The 19,370-nt window shown below is 37.9% G+C and overlaps 2 protein-coding genes across 2 annotated transcripts; both read left to right on the forward strand.

The window, feature by feature from the left end:
- The first annotated feature begins 227 nt into the window (after window positions 1–227).
- Window positions 228–9,392, forward strand: LOC101206347 (DEAD-box ATP-dependent RNA helicase 46). Its single transcript, XM_004134419.3, has 8 exons — window positions 228–745; window positions 2,263–3,537; window positions 3,960–4,181; window positions 4,450–4,518; window positions 5,039–5,308; window positions 5,390–5,740; window positions 7,594–7,871; window positions 8,081–9,392. Exons 2-8 carry the CDS (start codon window positions 2,272–2,274, stop codon window positions 9,081–9,083), a joined length of 3,459 nt encoding a protein of 1,152 aa, XP_004134467.3. The 5' UTR covers window positions 228–745; window positions 2,263–2,271; the 3' UTR covers window positions 9,084–9,392.
- A 2,812-nt stretch (window positions 9,393–12,204) lies between these two features.
- On the forward strand, window positions 12,205–18,755 carry LOC116401623 (DEAD-box ATP-dependent RNA helicase 46-like). The gene is made up of 8 exons (XM_011652717.2): window positions 12,205–12,405; window positions 12,871–14,136; window positions 14,656–14,874; window positions 15,143–15,211; window positions 15,732–16,001; window positions 16,083–16,433; window positions 16,918–17,195; window positions 17,373–18,755. The coding sequence occupies exons 2-8, from the start codon at window positions 12,880–12,882 to the stop codon at window positions 18,421–18,423; spliced, it is 3,495 nt and encodes a 1,164-aa protein (XP_011651019.2). The 5' UTR covers window positions 12,205–12,405; window positions 12,871–12,879; the 3' UTR covers window positions 18,424–18,755.
- The last annotated feature ends 615 nt before the right edge of the window (window positions 18,756–19,370 follow it).

Consider the following 19,370-nt stretch of genomic DNA (forward strand, 5'->3'; position numbering starts at 1 on the left):
TGATTCTAAGTGTATCACAATGGGTCTATTTATGAAATACTCTTGCAATTACAATGATGCTTTAAGGAGGGTTCTTACAAAATGGAAAATACAACCAAACTATTTATATTTCATAAAAAAACTTCTACTAAAAAGAGAAAATACGTTAGGGTATATGTTATTATTATTTTTTTATCGTTAGGATGAATTTAAAAAACCCAAAATTATGAGTGGGATATTTGAGGAAAAAAAAAAAGAAGAAAAGAAAACAGGAGAGAAGGAAAAGAGTTAAGCCCTAGCTCCATCTTCTTTTTTCTCCTCTTCCCCTTGTAACTGGCGACCATCCACCCTTCTCACTTAGTTTATTTGGCCGGCGAGCCTCAGGCGACGACGACTAACATGAATTCACGTTGACACGAGCAAACATCACGCGTTGAAGGTGTTACTCACGGACCCACCCTCTCTCCCCAACTTTTGACGAGTGTTGTGGCGGTGAAACCCACGAATCAGGTCTGCAATGCCATTTTGATTCTCGAAGTAAGCTTCATGGGTCTTTGTGGTTGAAGTGTAACCAAGCAGATGAGACGCCCATGAGACGGGAATCCTCTCTGTACACCTTCGTATCAATGTTTCTCCATTTTGGCAGGTTTTGGCGCTGATCCACACTTGGGTTGGCTTCAAATTGGTGTACTCATATCGTCTAAGGTTTTTTCGCGCGCTTTTGGACACCAACCAGAAAGGTTTAGACCCTCTGTGGTAAGATTGGGTAAGGGATGTTTGTTTAGTTTCATTTTCGGATTGAATTTTAGTGTTTGAATATCTGAGCTTTTGGAATTTGTTTGTTGTTATGTTTGGGTAGATTTCTAAGTTTTTTTTAGGTTCAGCAAGTTTGAGCACTTTTCGGATTATTTAGGACTCAACTAAAGTATGTTAGAGCAGTCTTGACTTGTGAAAGGTTGTTGCTAATAGTTTTGAACTAGTTCGGATAAATCGGATTGATTAATTAAGATTTAGGGTGGATTTTTTTTGGAAGAATATTCCTTTCGAAAAGCCTTCTGGTGTCGATTATGGTTGTCGAACTAAGTTTTGACACTCAAAGTTATTGTTTAGGCTTTCTGAAAGTTGATGTCTGTTCAAGGAAGTGGATTTTTTGATTGAGAAATTATAGGATTCAAACTAAGTGTTAAATATGATTTGATTTAGGGTATCTGGATATGCCTGCTTTTGTATTTTGGGGATTGTATAGTATTTTTTTGTAGCCAAATTTGGAATTGACAATCCTTATCGAGGCTTATTTGGGAGAAGACAAAAAAAATTTAGAATGAAGATTCATTTGTGTGTTACACTCACATGACCTCACACTTAAGTAATTTGATAGTTGTTAATCAACCTTTCTGTTGTTCCACTGTTGTTATGTTAATCGACATTTCTGATGTTTCGGTCGAATGTGGATCAACATTTATGGCTTAATGAATGGTTGGCGTGACCGACGGGTAACCATATCTGTTGGGTTACTTCAACTACCATCTTTACTACTTTGTATTTGAAAGTTTTGGATGACTGAAAGTTGTATTGTGTGAAGTATTGGCTGATTCAAAGCTTGGTATTTGAAAGTTTTAAAAGATTACAGCTTTGGAAAGTATAAAGTTGTGTTTATTAAGAGTTTTAACCGTTTATTTGAATGCTTTGATTTTGTTGAAAGACAATACATTTAGTTTTCAAGTTTATTTGCTTGGAAGATCTTGATTTTGAAAGTACTGTTTGTAGCAAGGTTTTGGCTGAAAGTTTTGCAATGATTTTATTTTTATTTTCAAATGTTTTGAAAGAAAATGAATTACAAGCTTGATTTATGAATTGCTCATTGAGTATTTTTTTATACCCACCTTTGTTTTTCGAAAATGCTTTCATTCTAAGGATCAGATGATAGTTCTAAAGGAAGTTACGTTTGACATTCTGGCACAGGACATCAATGGATGTTTATATCATGATTTGATAATTTGACTTACAATTTGTTTGTAATAAGTTACTTTCGCGGATTTGTTTAAGTTACAGATGTTACAGATGGTTATGATGGTTATGTTTTTGCATTTTTTATTTTAATAGCTTTACTGGAAACTATGGGTTGAAATTAAAATTTGAGAATGAAATTATTATTATTTTTTTAAAAATTTTGGTTAACTTTTGTTTATGACTATATATGTTTCTTATTCCTTAGTTGGCAGGAGAAATAGTAGCCGTGTTTATTGAAATACTGACTCGTTTGTGATCAATTTCTCAATACAGTTTGAAGTCATGGAAACTGGGGACTCTGCTCCCCCTTCCCTTGGTCCTCGCTATGCCCCAGATGACCCTACTCTTCCGAAACCTTGGAAGGGATTGATTGATGGGAGCACTGGACTATCATACTACTGGAACCCTGAAACCAACGTTACTCAGTATGAGAAGCCAGTCTCTTTGCCACCACCATTACCGCTTGGTCCTCATCCTGGCGTTTCTATTTCCAAGCCTACTTCGATTCCGGAGGCTCATTCAATGCCATCAAGTGGCACAGTGGCACCTCATGTACAACAAAATCATTACAACATCCCTCAACAAGATGGCCAATTAAACAACCAGCTTTCTCAACAACCTGGACATCTGATCTCACAGCAGCACAGTTCTGTTGCCAGTCAGGTAGCTGTTAATCACCATCCTGGCATGCAAATGGCTCCAGATGGGCGACAGCATGGCTCGCAATCGAACCAAGTCATGCAGCAGCAGGGGGTGTTTGGAATGTCATCACAACATATTGGCCAACAGCAGGTCATGCATCAAGGTCAGAACATGGCTCATGCAAATCAACAAATGTCTCAACATCCTAACCAGCAACCCCTGCAGAATCCAGGACAAGCCTTACAGAATCCGGGGCAACAAATGCCACAACCATCGGTCCAGCATTTAGGACAGCCAAACATGCATAATCCGAAGCCATTAGTTGGGCAGCCTCAAGGTCCACAATATGGTCAGCAGCAGCTTCAATATATCGGTTATCAGCAAAGCCTACATCCAAACGTGCAGCAAAATTCACAGCAGCAAGTTCAACAAAGTCCTTTAGTCCAGCCATTTGGCAATCACCTCGAGCAGAAGCCGGCTTTTCTGAAGAGAGAGGAGGAGAATATCCAGTCAGGAAACCAAGTTGGATTTTCTTCTTCCCAGTTTCAACAAAGTGGTGGTACCCCATCCATTCATAACCTACATTCGGGAACAAATTCTTCTCAAATGCAACCATTGGGTTTAGCATCAGATCAAGCACGGCAATTTGGTAGCTCTCCGGGAAACATGCAACAGCAACTCCCTGTGGGTCAAGTGCAGCATGCAGGCACTGAATTGACTCACCGCCATCATCATTCTAGATTCCAAGATCAAATGGGCCCAGCTGTGATTCCGGGGCAGCAACCTGTTGCTGAAAATTTGCCAGGCAGAGGTGGAAATGAATATTACTTTGGCAGGAATGAGGGGTCTGGCCCCGGTCCACATCAGCCAAGGCTTGCAGCAATACCAATGGCAAGGAGCCAGCAGGTTCTTCATTACATGTCTATTTGTAATTCTTCCATCTCCTTAAAAAAATATTGTTTAAGTAAGGTACACCATGACGGATGATTAATTTACTATGAAAAAAACCACACATATCTTAAGATTGTTGCATCATTGCATGTTAAATAAGGTTGATTGGGCACTGCAAAGTTTTATTGGTAAGGTTATACGTGGATGATTAATAGAGAAATTGATAGGAAATAGCATGTTAGGTACTCTTCCTTGACCATAACTTAGTTTTAGGTTAAGTGAGATGTCTTCTAACTATTATATGGGAAAGTAATACTTTCATTAAAAATGTTAAACAATACTACTAGCCAGGTTGAGCAACATGTCGTCTGAAGTTTTCAAGTATTTTAGTTCTGTTCTGTATGATTTATGTTTTCTTGAATTATCCTTGCTTTCAGGACTCAAGGATGAGTGGTGCCCCATTTCCAAGTGCAGCACCCGGTCATCCTAGTGGGACAAAGTTCGCAGGTGGTCCCACACATAATTTGTACAACCATGGATCTGGTGGTTCATCATTGCCGAATAATGCATTGATGGGGCCTCCTCATGTTGGAGCTTCAGATGTTACTAATATGTCACCTGTTGAAGTTTATCGTCGACAGCATGAAGTAACTGCAACGGTTTGTATTTCAGCATGCCTATCTTTTCCAATTGTGTTGGTTCTGTGAATGCTACAGGGGTTCTAATTGTATATTTGTGTGGGAAAATCAGTGTGAGATTGTTGAGGCTATGCATGTGTATATTAATGGAAGTTGGTACATCCCGAATTGAAATTGGAATGCAATGTGTGACTGACTCTATTTGATTAGATGTGCACTGTTGCTTAAATTTATAGTTATTAAACTGCTATTTTTTGGTTGCAAATGATCAGTTCAATTAACTTTGTAGGGTGATAATGTTCCAGCTCCATTCATGACATTTGAGGCTACTGGCTTCCCTCCGGAGATACTGAGAGAGGTAAGTTTCGTGGTTGCTCAAACATCTTTTAATTGGGTTGCGTGAAAAAGGAAAATCCATGATCCGTCCTACTCTTCTCTTCTGTTATAAATCTACTTTTTACTCACAAGTTGTCACTTGTCGCAGGTGCGATATCTGCTCCGGAGGAGGAGCATATGTCGTACGCTGCACTGCTATTGCTACACTTGCACATGCAACAATCCCTTGATTTTTGGAGGATGCAAAATGGATGGTTGGAGCCTTTCTAGGGCATCTTTTAGTTGAGTGTTGGGCCTTTGACCAAATCACACCTGATGTGACTGAGATGTCTTGCTTATTGGCCCTGCTTAATATGTCTTTATTGCCATCTTTTGTTGCCTCGAGTTGCTTCTGTAAGCAACTAATCTATGGGTTTTTCTTTGTGCTATTTCATTTTTGCTGTTGTAGAACACTGTATTCATGAAATGTATGTCGTGCATTAATGTCTTTGCATGCTTTAAAGTTGGTGCACTGAGTCCAGTCTTTCATAATCGTGCCTCAGATATATTCTGCTGGTTTCTCATCTCCTACGCCAATTCAAGCACAAACATGGCCCATTGCCCTGCAAGGTCGGGACATAGTCGCCATTGCTAAAACAGGGTCTGGGAAAACTCTGGGCTATTTGCTTCCTGCCTTCATTCTTCTGAGGCAGTGCCGAAATAACCCTCAAAATGGACCGACTGTGTTGGTTCTGGCTCCTACTAGGGAGCTTGCTACTCAAATACAAGATGAAGCCATTAAATTTGGGAGATCTTCTCGGGTTTGTTGTACGGTGAGTTTCAGATGTTGCATCTTTGGGGTTCCTTTAGAGTGCTTTTTTCTTTCTATGACCTAAAATTCTTTGTTATTTCAGTGCTTGTATGGTGGAGCCCCTAAAGGTCCTCAATTAAAAGAGTTAGATCGTGGTGCTGATATTGTGGTGGCTACTCCTGGACGGCTTAATGATATACTTGAAATGAAGATGATCAACTTTAGGCAAATTTCACTGCTTGTGCTTGATGAAGCTGATCGGATGCTGGATATGGGATTTGAACCCCAAATTAGGAAAATTGTGAATGAAATACCACCACGTAGACAAACTCTCATGTATACAGCAACCTGGCCCAAGGAAGTAAGAAAAATAGCAAATGATCTTCTTGTGAATTCTGTCCAAGTGAATATTGGTAGCGTTGATGAACTTGCTGCTAACAAAGCTATCACACAGGTAACTTTAACAAGTTATATACGTATCATTCTCCTTGAACAGTGTAGATTCAGTGGCATCATGAGTCTCGCTATTGTTGAAAATGATATTTTTGGCCTATCAAATTGAATGCATGGTTTGTGTCATAACTTGATGTATCTTGTATCGATCTATAAGTAATTTGCTTTTGAAATTTGACTGTTTTTTGTTCATACGCAAGGTAACTGAATATCTTTCGAATGCTTGATTTACACAAGATCGAATCGCTTAAATCTGTAGGACATGGAAGTTTCTTGAAAGTACAGCCACTAATAAAACTTCTTTTCTTTGTTTTATACCAAACAAATGAGCATTTATTTCCACTAATTCTGCTGACAATAGTGTTGGGCGTTTTTAAAAGGTCACTTTTTGGCGCTGTTTCTGTGTGCTAATTTTGGTTTCTTGTTCTTTCTTGTCCTTTGATCTTCTGAGGTCCCCGGTCTACTTTGGTGTCCCCTTGGAAGTTTCTCTAGCCTTGTGTGTGTGTGTGTTTTCAGTGGGATGGTTTTTGTTTTTGTGGTTTCTCAGGTTCTTTCACTTTCATGTTTGTTTGGATATTGTTAGGTACCACATATATAGTTTGTGTTGGTTAAGGGGTATAAGGGTAATTAGATAGATGGGAAGTTCCTGGTAGTTATCGTACAAGGGTGGTTATAAAGCAGTAACTTAGCAGACACCTCCTAACAGAAACACTCAAGATATACAAAGACTAGAAAGAATACTATAGATAGAAATATATTTTGCAATATCAATGAAAACATATATACCATATCCTTTCAAGAGGACTACTATCTCTTCAATTCCCCAAAAGAATTTCGACAAATTCTTCACACCTTACTCCCAATTCACTCCCTCTGTTTATTACTAAAATCCCTAACAAACCTACCATCTAGTTACTAATTTTCCCTTCTAATAACCACATCAATAATCCTATTAGGGATGGATCTCACAGTGTGCTAGTGGTTTCTTAGTTTTTTTTCTCTCCCGGTGTTTGGTGGTGTTCTTAGACTCTTGTTGTTTAGCCTTGTTTACTTGTCAGTCATCTTGAGCTTTTCTCCTCAGGCTTCTCTTCTTTTGGGTTGGTTGTTCTGTTCCTGTTGGTTCTCTTATTTCTCCCTCTTGGAGTTTGTATCCTGGAGCATTAGTCTCCTTCCTTTCTCCAATAAAAAGTTCCATTTATTGTTAATATAAAAACAGAACATTTATTAGTGGAATTCACTTTCTATCTCAGTAAGCATATGAACTGAAGCCACTTCGAAGTTTCCCCTTCAGCTGTAGTGGTAATATGTCTATTTGGTTGTTACATATCTTCTCTCCTACAGTGATCGTTGTCTTGTTGTTCACTTGTAGGATTCTCTAATTAAAGAATCACAGATAGACCCGGGTGTAAGAACGCAAATTTAAATGACCGTTATAGGAAATAGTGTACTCTTCCTTGACCATTCATAGTTTTAGGTTAAGAGATGTTTTGCTCTAACCAACTTCTATATGAGAAAAAAAATACTTCCATTGAGAAATGTGAATGCATCATTTGATGACATTTTCCATCTGATTCTTAACTGTTAGGTGCTTATGCAACTTGGCTTTCTCACCCTAATAGCTCACATTGGTTAAGAATGTGGGACAAAGGCATCTAATACTGCCTTGGTTCCTAACATTAACACTATTCATAATAGTTTCTTTTATCTACCTAGTTAATGTATCCTGTAGTACGTAAATTTTTACCATGAACCATTTTCTGTTTCTCTAGATGATTTGTTATTGATCCTTTCTCTGTTTTTTTTCTTTGATCTTCTCTTGCCTTTTTCTGTTTTGTGGTGGGGTGTGGAGAGCAGTATGTTGAAGTCGTACCACAGATGGAAAAACAGAGACGGTTGGAACAAATCCTTAGATCCCAAGAACGGGGTTCTAAGGTAATAATTTTTTGTTCCACGAAGAGGTTGTGTGATCAGCTTGCACGAAATCTTGGGCGTGGTTTTGGAGCTGCTGCAATTCATGGAGACAAATCACAGGGGGAGCGTGACTGGGTATTGAACCAGTTTCGTAGTGGAAAGTCCCCGATACTAGTTGCCACTGACGTTGCTGCTCGTGGGCTTGACATCAAAGATATAAGGTAAGCCTCTTTTCTGTTAGTTTCTCTATGGTACAATAGAAAATCTTGGAAGTTGGGACTACAAATTTGTGAGATATGGATCTGATGTGATTATTTGTATGGGACTACTAATTTGCGAGACATGGATCTGATGTGACTATTTGTAGGGTTTGTTGTATGATTTTTCCTAGTATTTGTTCTAAGATTTATTTATTTCATTTTTATGTCAGAGTGGTGATCAACTTTGATTTTCCAACTGGAATCGAGGACTATGTCCACCGAATTGGAAGAACTGGGAGGGCTGGAGCAACCGGAGTGGCATATACCTTCTTCTCTGAACAGGATTGGAAATTTGCTTCTGATTTGATTAAAGTACTGGAAGGTGCAGGCCAGCCTGTTCCTCCTGAGTTGCGAAATATGGCTATGCGTGGTGGGCCGAGTTTCGGGAAGGATAGGGGTGGAATGGGTCGTTTTGATGCAGCTATGGGTGGCAGTCGCTGGGATTCAGGAGGCCGGGGTGGCATGAGTGATGCTGGGTTTGGTGGTCGTAGTGGTGCAAGGGATGGAGGGTTTGGTGGCCATGGTGGGTTTGGTGGTCGTGGTGGGATGAGAGATGGTCCTGGTGGACGAGGTGGGAGAGGTGATTTCTTTTCCACACGGGGTAGAGGACGGGGGTTTGGTGGACCTCTGGGAGGTCATGTTGGTTGGGGCAGGGGTGATCGTGGTCCCCCACACGATAGGTTCAATGGTGTGGATGGACGTGGACGTGGACGTGGACAGGGTCGATTTGATAACAGAAGAGACTTCAGCAATAGGAGTAGAGGCAGAAGTTACAGTCGTAGTCCTGAAAGAGTCCGGACATGGGGTTATAGTCGAAGTCGAAGTCGAAGTCGCAGTGGTAGCCATAGTCGCAGTAGTAGAAGCTGGAGTCGGAGTCGAAGTCGTAGCAGGAGTAGAAGCAGGAGTCGGAGTTGGTCCCGCCGTTATAGCCGAAGCCGTAGCCACGATAATAACGAGCGACCACGTGTCCGAAACTTTGATAAAAAAGACGACCAACCTCTCGAATCAGTAGGTGCAGCGTCTCCTGGCACACAAAAGAACGGTTTTGAAGAAAAAGATGTGAGGGAGCTTGCTCCAATACCCGGGAGCAGTAGTAGTATGGAGGCAACAAATCCAGAAAATGGTGTTGATACAAGTGATCAAATTGTTAATGCAACGGCTGAAGTAATATGAACGAATGTGGATGAATGATGGGTGGCTTTTGGTTTTGATATTCCCAATTCAATATCTTTCGAATTTTTTTTCTTGCAGGAAAATCTAAGCAATATGAAGGTTAAAAGAGGTGGGGATTTGAGGGATCTTTACAATTTATATTGGCTGTATGAATTTGCTGCCTATTCTAGCAATTAGCGTAATCAATTGATAGTCTGAAGAATGACCATGTTTTATTTAATGCCATGGAGGAAATATTTGTGACTAGCAATTATTATATAGTTACATAAAATATATTTTTGAGAAATAATTATGTATACATTCCCACTACAAGAGTTTGTTATTTCAATTGAAAATCAACTTATGCTTGACCCTTCATAGTTCTTGCAAAAATAGAATAAAACAAAGCAACACTTGAATATCATTTTTACTTGGAAGTTCCATCAATTTTCTATTAGATTTGTGAATTGCAAACTAACCATTGGAGAGTTGTTGAACCTCACACTTTGTATATGACATTTGTTAAAAAAAGGAAGGGCACAACTCATTGAAGTAGACCATTTGTATAAAGAACTTCGGTATTGGCATCTTCATCTATACAAATCTCAATCTTATAGAAAACATTGATGCCAACAGTTATTTCTAGCCGTCATCTATTAATGATATATTTATAATTTAGTAGTCGTTTATGGAATACCTAATATTTGCAATGTTGTGAATATATTCGAATGTTAGTGTAGAACTTGGATATAAAAAAATCGTTCATCCCTGATGATCACTTACCTAGGATTTAATAATCTGCAAATTTCTTTTGACATTCAAATATTGTTAAGTCGTGGGTTATCTCACAAATACAAAAAAGAAATAAATAATAATAATAACAAAAAAATTGAAAATTGATACCATGGATACGATAATATGAATAAGAGAATATCTATACTTCGTGCAAAAGTAAATAACTTGTTAGAGAAAATTATATGTGCTAAAATGGATATAGTTTTCCATAAGTAATAGGGTCGTTCGAAAATTTTTAAATAGAAATTTAAAAACATAATCGTCCTATAAACATAATTATATTTTATTTCTTGTTTATATGTTTGGCTATACATTATAAAAATTGAATTCTAATTTAAATAATTATTTTAAATATGTTGAAATTATATTTAAATTGTATTTTTTTTACTTGCTAAATAATAGATAACAATAAATTATTATCCATTTGTTTATGCAAATGTTTTAGGTTAAATATTGTTTTATAATATTATATAGTTAATTTATAATACGATACATATTTTAATTTCTAAAAAAATAAACTGACTTTGTTAAAATACCTTATCTTACTTATTATAGTTTTTCACTCTAAAATTTAAAATTCAAAATTTGGTTGAAAACATACAAATGTTGTTAAAAAAATTTAAATGTTTTGACCATATGATAAAAAAAAATCGAGAAATAAAATATAAGTAGTCACCCAAACACATATTTGTCGAACTTAGTGAACTTGAAAACATAAAACAGTTGGTGTATATGTGTGTGTTTGTATTTCTTTCTTTCTCTTTTTGATACTCATTCTTCGTAAACATATAAATTCTGATCTTTTTTGCTTACATTATGATGCATTATATCATTTTATAACATATTGAGTTAGAGATAACCATATACATTGTAACTCTAACATAATGATCATCTTCATCATGAAAAAAATATTTCATTTTTTCCATTTTTTATGAACATTATTTTATCAATCAAGATGACCATCACGTTTAGGGTTTAAATATAGACATGACCATGCTTAATATAATTTGTTATAGCATATCAGTGTCCTATGTCATAAGCAAAAGAAAAAAACTAGAGTTAAACGTTTGTCAGAGTTGAGTCGTTAATCGTAAACAAAATTAGTATGTACCATCTCAAAAGAAAAAGAGAAAAAAAAACCTTGAATTTATTTGTGAATACACTAGGACATTAGATGTCATTTTCATCTCTTTCTCCTTAGTTTGGGAAGAAAAAAAACCTTCCAATATCACCTATTTCGTTGATAGCAAGAAGATGCACTCTCTATGGCAAACATTCATATCTATGATTGATTATTCTTGAAGTAGAATTTTTTTCACCCTATTAAATTCGTTAAGTGTACTTAGTCTAGTTATGTTTTGAATCGTCTCATTTTCCTATGTTTTAATTTAGAATTTTGTTGACTAGGGTACTTGATAAAAATAGGCCATCATTTTGATGTTTCGTGAAATTATTTTCGTATCATAATGCGCTTGAATACATGAGCTCCTAATGTGTAAATGATGCTAACATTTCTGTTTAAGTTGAGATTGAGCTGATTTGGTTTAAATTTTTTCTGAAACTCTAAACTTGACCTCCATCACGATAGAAATATGCTTATAATGAAGTTGTACTTAAAACATTGAGAAAGTTTTTAAAGTCAAAATGCTTGTAAAACAACATTTTTTATGAACAACAACCGAAGAGAAAGAAAGATGGAAAAGAAACCAACCACTAATGAATTATCCTTAAAACTCTACCCCAATAATTAGGGGTGACCATCGGTCGAGCAACATGGTCAGTTTTGTACAAAAACTGGAACAAAAATCTGACTTAGTAGGTATATACTAAGAAAAACTGAAAACTATGTTCAACGCGTCGGTTTTTTGAAATCTTTTAATTAAACCGACCATCGACCAAGTTATTTACAAAAATTACCATTGGGTGTCGATTCAGTAGTTCGGATCGATTTTTCGTGTGTAGATGCTCACCCCTACCCCAATTAGGCCACCTCCCTCAAACTTAATAAGCAATACCCTAAATGAAACCGGCACACATTACTGATAGTATTGATAGAAAAATGGAATTTCATCTTATTCATCCATCAAGAGAACGTATCTTTAAATACAGTTAATATGTTTCGATAACATAAAAATAATTTATCAACTCTAAATTTTTGTCAGAGGAAAAAAATAGAGAGAGATTGTTTTTTTTCTAAAAAAAGAAATACAAAATTAAATTATTCCTAATTTAAGATTTAACTATATATTAAAAAACGTATTGTAGTAAAAGACAAAAAGAAGAATTGGCCTATTTCCCAAATAGTTTTAAACGTACCTATTTTTACTAATTATTTTCCTTTTACAAACAAGCTTAGGAGTTAGGATTATAGTTTACCCGCCCTAGCGCCCCAAAATCTTTTGTAAATCTCTTCTTCGAAAAACTTTGCAATTTGTTCCTCGGAGTAATTCGAGGTGCCAAACTTTTTGGGTTTCCTTTAACTTCTACTTCTCTCATCAGTTCTCCTTGGGGAAGTCGAAAAGAAATCGGATTTCAGATCTTTGTTCAGGTATAATGGTTTTTTTTCTTCTTATTTGTTCTAATCGTCTTGTTGAACTCTAATTTTTTTTGGTTTGCAATTCATTTGTTCGTTGCTTTATTCCTGCATAGCCTTAATGCAGTAATTCACATGTTTTTTCGGTCCACTTGTCTTTTTCTTTTCCATTCATCTGTTTTATTGGAAAAAATTCTTGAAGATCAATGAAAGATATATGTTTGGAGGCCATTTTTTATGTGGCATTATTAGATATGTAAATTTTGAGTATCATGGATTCTAGGGTTTCGAACTGAGTATAACTTAGGTTTGGGGTTGAAGTTCAGTTTTGTTTTTAATTTTGGTTAATTTTTGTTTATGACTATATGGGTATTTGGGGAGCTGGAATGTAATGAGGATTACTGGAATTAGAGGAGAGATGCTAGTTGTGTTTATTGAAATGCTGGCTTGTTTTTTTCTTTTATCAATTTCTCAATACAGATTGAAGTCATGGAAACTGGGGACTCTGCTCCCCCTTCCCTCGGTCCTCGCTATGCACCGGATGACCCTACTCTTCCGAAACCTTGGAAGGGATTGATTGATGGGAGCAGTGGACTATTATACTACTGGAACCCTGAAACCAACGTTACTCAGTATGAGAAGCCGGTCTCTTTGCCACCACCATTACCACATGGTCCTCATCCTGGGGTCTCTACTTCCAAGCCTACTTCAATCCTAGAGCCTCATTCAATGGTGTCAAATGGCACACTGGCACCTCATGTACAGCAAAATCATCATGTCCTTCAACAAGATGGTCAAGTAAACAACCAGCTTTCTCAACAACCTGGACATCTGATCTCACAACAGCACAATTCTGTTACTGGTCAGGTAGCTGTTAATCACCATCCTGGCATGCAAATGGCACCAGACGGGCGACAACATAGCTCGCAATCGAACCAGGTCATGCAGCAACAGGGTGTGTTTGCAATGTCATCACAACATATCGGCCACCAGCAGGTGCATCAAGGTCAGAAAATGGTACATGCAAATCAACAAATGTCTCAACATCCTAACATTCAACCCCCACAAAATCCAGGACAAGCCCTGCAGAATCCGGGACAACAAATGCCACAGCCATCAGTTCAGCATTTAGGACATCCAAACATACAAAATCCAACCCCATTAGTTGGGCAGCCTCAAGGTCCACAATATTGTCAGCAGCAGGCTCAGTATATCAGTTACCAGCAAAACATACCTTCAAATGTGCAGCAAAATTCACAGCAGCAAGTTCAACAAAGCCCTTTAGGTATGCCATTTGGTAATCACCTCGAGCAGAAGCCAGCTTTTCTGAAGAGAGAGGAGAATATCCAGTCAGGAAACCAAGTTGGATATTCTTCTTCCCAGCTTCAACAAAGTGGTGGCACCTCATCCATTCATAACCTACATTCTGGAACCAATTCTTCACAAATGCAACAATTTGGTTTAGCATCAGATCAAGCACGACAATTTGGTAGCTCTCCGCGAAATATGCAACAGCAACATCCTGTGGTTCAATTGCAGAATGCAGGTGTTGAATCGACTCATCGCCATCATCATTCTAGATTCCAAGATCAAATGGGCCCAGCTGTGATGCAGGGGCAGCAAGCTGGTGCTGAAAATTTGCCAGGCAGAGTCGGAAATGAATATTACTTTGGCAGAAATGAGGGGCCGGGGATTGGTCCACATCAGCCAAGGCTTGCAGCAATACCAATGGCAAGAAGCCAGCAGGTTCATTTCACGTCCATTTGTAGTTCTTTAATTTTCAATTTTTTTGTTTTTTTTGTTTTTTGTGTTTTATTTTTTTTGACATTGTTAAAGTGAGATACAATTATGAGGGATGATTACTTTTAAAAAATCACACATATTTCTTAAGATTGTTGGGCGTTAAAAAAGGTTGATTCGCAAATAATTATTAGTGGGACGACAGTATCTTTGGGTTTTACATGGCAGATATGTAGTTGGTAACGGCAAAGTTTTATTGGTAAGGTTATACGTGGATGGTAATACAGAAATTGATGGGAAATAATGTGTTATGTACTTTTCCTTGACCATTACTTAGTTTTAGGTTAGTTGAAATGTTTTTTTTTTCTAACTATTGTATGGGAAAGGAATACTTACATTGAAAATTGTTAAAGAATACTAATGGCCAGGTTGAGCAAAACGTTGTATCAAGTTTCAGAGTATTTTCGTTTTGTTTTGTATGATTTGTTTTTTCTTATATGGTATGGAAATTGTCCTTCCTTTCAGGACACAAGGATGAGTGCTGTCCCATTTCCAACTGCGGCACCTGGTCATCCTAGTGGGACAAATTTTTCTGCTGTTCCCACACATAATTTGTACAGCCATGGATCTGGTGGTCCGACACTGTCAAATAATCTGATGGGCCCTACTCATATTGGAGCTTCAGATGTTACTAATATGTCACCTGTTGAAGTTTATCGTCAACAGCATGAAGTAACTGCATCGGTTTGTATTTCAGCATGCCTATCTTTTCCAATTATGTTGGTGTTGTGAATGCTACAGGGGTTCTAATTGTATATTTGTGTGGGAAAATCAGTGTGAGATTGTTGAGGCTATGCATGTGTATATTAATGGAAGTTGGTACATCCCGAATTGAAATTGGAATGCAATGTGTGACTGACTCTATTTGATTAGATGTGCACTGTTGCTTAAATTTATAGTTATTAAACTGCTATTTTTTGGTTGCAAATGATCAGTTCAATTAACTTTGTAGGGTGATAATGTTCCAGCTCCATTCATGACATTCGAGGCTACTGGCTTCCCTCCGGAGATACTGAGAGAGGTAAGTTTCGTGGTTGCTCAAACATCTTTTAATTGGGTTGCGTGAAAAAGGAAAATCCATGATCCGTCCTACTCTTCTCTTCTGTTATAAATCTACTTTTTACTCACAAGTTGTCACTTGTCGCAGGTGCGATATCTGCTCCGGAGGAGGAGCATATGTCGTACGCTGCACTGCTATTGCTACACTTGCACATGCAACAATCCCTTGATTTTTGGAGGATGCAAAATGGATGGTTGGAGCCTTTCTAGGGCATCTTTTAGTTGAGTGTTGGGCCTTTGACCAAATCACACCTGATGTGACTGAGATGTCTTGCTTATTGGCCCTGCTTAATATGTCTTTATTGCCATCTTTTGTTGCCTCGAGTTGCTTCTGTAAGCAACTAATCTATGGGTTTTTCTTTGTGCTATTTCATTTTTGCTGTTGTAGAACACTGTATTCATGAAATGTATGTCGTGCATTAATGTCTTTGCATGCTTTAAAGTTGGTGCACTGAGTCCAGTCTTTCATAATCGTGCCTCAGATATATTCTGCTGGTTTCTCATCTCCTACGCCAATTCAAGCACAAACATGGCCCATTGCCCTGCAAGGTCGGGACATAGTCGCCATTGCTAAAACAGGGTCTGGGAAAACTCTGGGCTATTTGCTTCCTGCCTTCATTCTTCTGAGGCAGTGCCGAAATAACCCTCAAAATGGACCGACTGTGTTGGTTCTGGCTCCTACTAGGGAGCTTGCTACTCAAATACAAGATGAAGCCATTAAATTTGGGAGATCTTCTCGGGTTTGTTGTACGGTGAGTTTCAGATGTTGCATCTTTGGGGTTTCTTTAGAGTGCTTTTTTCTTTCTATGACCTAAAATTCTTTGTTATTTCAGTGCTTGTATGGTGGAGCCCCTAAAGGTCCTCAATTAAAAGAGTTAGATCGTGGTGCTGATATTGTGGTGGCTACTCCTGGACGGCTTAATGATATACTTGAAATGAAGATGATCAACTTTAGGCAAATTTCACTGCTTGTGCTTGATGAAGCTGATCGGATGCTGGATATGGGATTTGAACCCCAAATTAGGAAAATTGTGAATGAAATACCACCACGTAGACAAACTCTCATGTATACAGCAACCTGGCCCAAGGAAGTAAGAAAAATAGCAAATGATCTTCTCGTGAATTCTGTCCAGGTGAATATTGGTAGCGTTGATGTACTTGCTGCTAACAAGGCTATCACACAGGTAACTTTAACAAGTTATATACTTACTATTCCTCTTGAACAGTGGATTTCATTTGCATCATGAGTTTTGCTATAGTTAAAAATTGTATTTGGCCTACTGAATTTCATGTATGATTGGTTTCATAACGTGATGTATCCTATATCATTAAAGTAATTTGCTTTCTGAATTTTTCAGTTTTTTTGTTCAGGGCAAGGTGAATGAAAATCTTTTAATGGCCAACTTACAGAAGTGTGTTATGTAGTCTTTCTTGTTTAGGTTAAGAGAAATGTTTTTCTGTAACTATTATATGAGCTTCCATTGAGCAATTGAAATGCATCGGTTCTTGACATTTTCTGTTTGATTGTCCATAGTTAACTCTATTCATACTAGTTTCGTTATCTACTGAATTAATGCATCCTGTAGCGTGTAAATTCTTACCTGTAAACCATTTTTTTCTTGTCTTCTTTTTTGCATTTTTCTTTTTTGGGTGGGGCGTGGTGAGCAGTATGTTGAAGTCATTCCACAGATGGAAAAGCAGAGACGGTTGGAGCAGATCCTTCGATCCCAAGAACGGGGGTCCAAGGTAATAATTTTTTGTTCCACGAAGAGGTTGTGTGATCAGCTTGCACGGAATCTTGGGCGTGGTTTTGGGGCTGCTGCAATTCATGGGGACAAATCACAGGGAGAGCGTGATTGGGTATTGAACCAGTTTCGCAGTGGGAAGTCGCCGATACTAGTTGCTACTGATGTTGCTGCTCGTGGGCTTGACATCAAAGATATAAGGTAAGCTCTTTTCTGCACTTTTCTTTATGGTACCAAGGGAAAATATTGGGATTGGGGACTAGAAATTTTAAAGAATATGGATCTGATGTGACTAGTTGTAGGGTTTGTATGCTAAATATCATATGATTTTTGCTCTAGAACACGTTCTATGATTTACTTGTTTAATTTTCTTGCCAGAGTGGTGATCAACTATGATTTTCCAACTGGAATTGAGGACTATGTTCACCGAATTGGAAGAACTGGGAGGGCTGGAGCAACCGGAGTAGCATATACCTTCTTCTGTGATCAGGATTGGAAATTTGCTGCTGATTTGATAAAAGTTCTTGAGGGGGCTGAGCAGCCTGTGCCTCCCGAGTTGCAAAATATGGCTATGCGTGGTGGGCCAGGTTTCGGAAAGGATAGGGGTGGGATGGGGCGTCATGATGCTGTTATGGGTGGCAGTCGCTGGGATTCAGGAGGGCGAGGTGGCATGAGCGATGGCGGGTTTGGTGGTCGCGGTGGTGCAAGAGATGGAGGGTTTGGTGGCCGTGGTGGGATGAGAGATGGCGGGTTTGGTGGTCGAGGTGGGATGAGAGATGGTCCTGGTGGACGAGGTGGGAGAGGTGATTTCTTTTCCATTCGGGGTAGAGGACGGGGTTTTGGTGGTCCTCCTGGTGGTCATGTTGGTTGGGGCAGAGGTGATCGTGGTGGCCCACACAATAGGTTCAATGGTGTAGATGGACGTGGTCGTGGACGTGGACAGGGTCGGTTTGATAACAGAAGAGACCTCAGTAATAGAAGTAGAGGCAGAAGTTACAGTCGTAGTCCTGAAAGAGTCCGAACGTGGGGTTACAGCCCAAGTCGAAGTCGCAGTGGTAGCCGTAGTCGCAGTAGTAGAAGTTGGAGTCGGAGTCGGAGTCGGAGTCGGAGTCGAAGTCGTAGTCGTAGCAGGAGTAGAAGCAGGAGCCGTAGTCGGTCTCGCCGAAGCCGTAGTCGTAGCCGTAGCAAGGATACTAACGAGCGACCACGTGTCCGAAACTTCGATAAAAAAGACAACCCACCACTTGAATCAGTAGGTACAGCGTCTCCTGACACACAAAAGAACTGTTTTGAAGAACAAGAAGATGCGGGGCAGCTTGCTCCAATGCCCGGGAGCAATGATATGGAGGCAATGAATCCAGAAAATGGAGATACGAGCGATCAAATTGTTAATGCAGCAGCTCCAAGTAATATAAATGAATCTGAATGAATGATGGGCCGGCGGCTTTTGGTTTTGATATATATCCCAATTCAATATCCTTTAGAAAATTCTTTGCAGGTAAATCAAAGCAATATATATATATATATATATTTAAGGCTTAAACGAAGATGGGGGATTTGAGGGATCTTTACAATTTACAATTGATGTATGAATAGTGCTGCCTCTTCTAGCAATTAGCATAATTAATTGATAGTTTATAAAAATGATCATGTTTTTTTTCTTAATGCCATGGTGGAATTATTTGTATCTGATTCCATTAAATATTTTTTAAAGTTAAATATATTATTTATTTATACACACGTAAGATGTATTAATTTTCAGATTTAAATCTCATTATATGTTCTGAACTTTGTTCTTTTTCCTTTCTTTTTTGTCAAACTTTCGATCAATAAATTTGGTAAAGCTGAACCATTTCTATTTTGTTTCTTTTTGTCTCCGCCTCTATGATGTAGCTCATAACTTTGTAGTCAAGTACTTAAATTATAATCTAAAGGAAACTGACTCAATCTCGAACAAATTATGTTCGTACCAAATTTACTTATTTTTTTTCCATTTCCATTTTTGTCTTGTCTTTTCACTCCTTGATTTTTTTTTAAAAAAAAATATATAAATTTTCATGGTTTAAGTATAGATATTGTGCTAAAATTTTGTAAATAGCGATGAAATTGCTTTATATATTTACTTTTGGTTCCTACAGTTTGAGATAGTTTGAGATAAGATTAGTGTCTATTTGGTTCCTACAGTTTCAAAAAGAACACATTAGTTTCTCAAGTTTGTATTTTGCTCTATTTATTATTTTTATTTTGTAAAAGTACATAAAACAAATTAGATCTCCTCAAAGAAGTGACTAAAATAAACCAATATTAAGACTATGGAAAAAACTATTTTTCTTAAACTAGAATAATCACAAAAGAAAAAAGAAAAAAACTAAGAAA

The sequence above is a fragment of the Cucumis sativus genome, chromosome 3 (assembly GCF_000004075.3).
Source record: "Cucumis sativus cultivar 9930 chromosome 3, Cucumber_9930_V3, whole genome shotgun sequence".
NCBI classification, from domain to species: Eukaryota; Viridiplantae; Streptophyta; class Magnoliopsida; order Cucurbitales; family Cucurbitaceae; genus Cucumis; species Cucumis sativus.

Bases quoted from the DNA above. Each gene is read 5' to 3' on its own strand.
- LOC101206347 (XM_004134419.3), top strand. From the start codon at position 2,272: ATGGAAACTGGGGACTCTGCTCCCCCTTCCCTTGGTCCTCGCTATGCC. The intron at 5,741-7,593 runs GTAACTTTAACA...TGTGGAGAGCAG, and splicing joins CTAACAAAGCTATCACACAG to TATGTTGAAGTCGTACCACA. The intron at 7,872-8,080 runs GTAAGCCTCTTT...TTTTTATGTCAG, and splicing joins CTTGACATCAAAGATATAAG to AGTGGTGATCAACTTTGATT.
- LOC116401623 (XM_011652717.2), top strand. From the start codon at position 12,880: ATGGAAACTGGGGACTCTGCTCCCCCTTCCCTCGGTCCTCGCTATGCA. The intron at 15,212-15,731 runs GTAAGTTTCGTG...ATCGTGCCTCAG, and splicing joins CTCCGGAGATACTGAGAGAG to ATATATTCTGCTGGTTTCTC. The intron at 16,434-16,917 runs GTAACTTTAACA...CGTGGTGAGCAG, and splicing joins CTAACAAGGCTATCACACAG to TATGTTGAAGTCATTCCACA.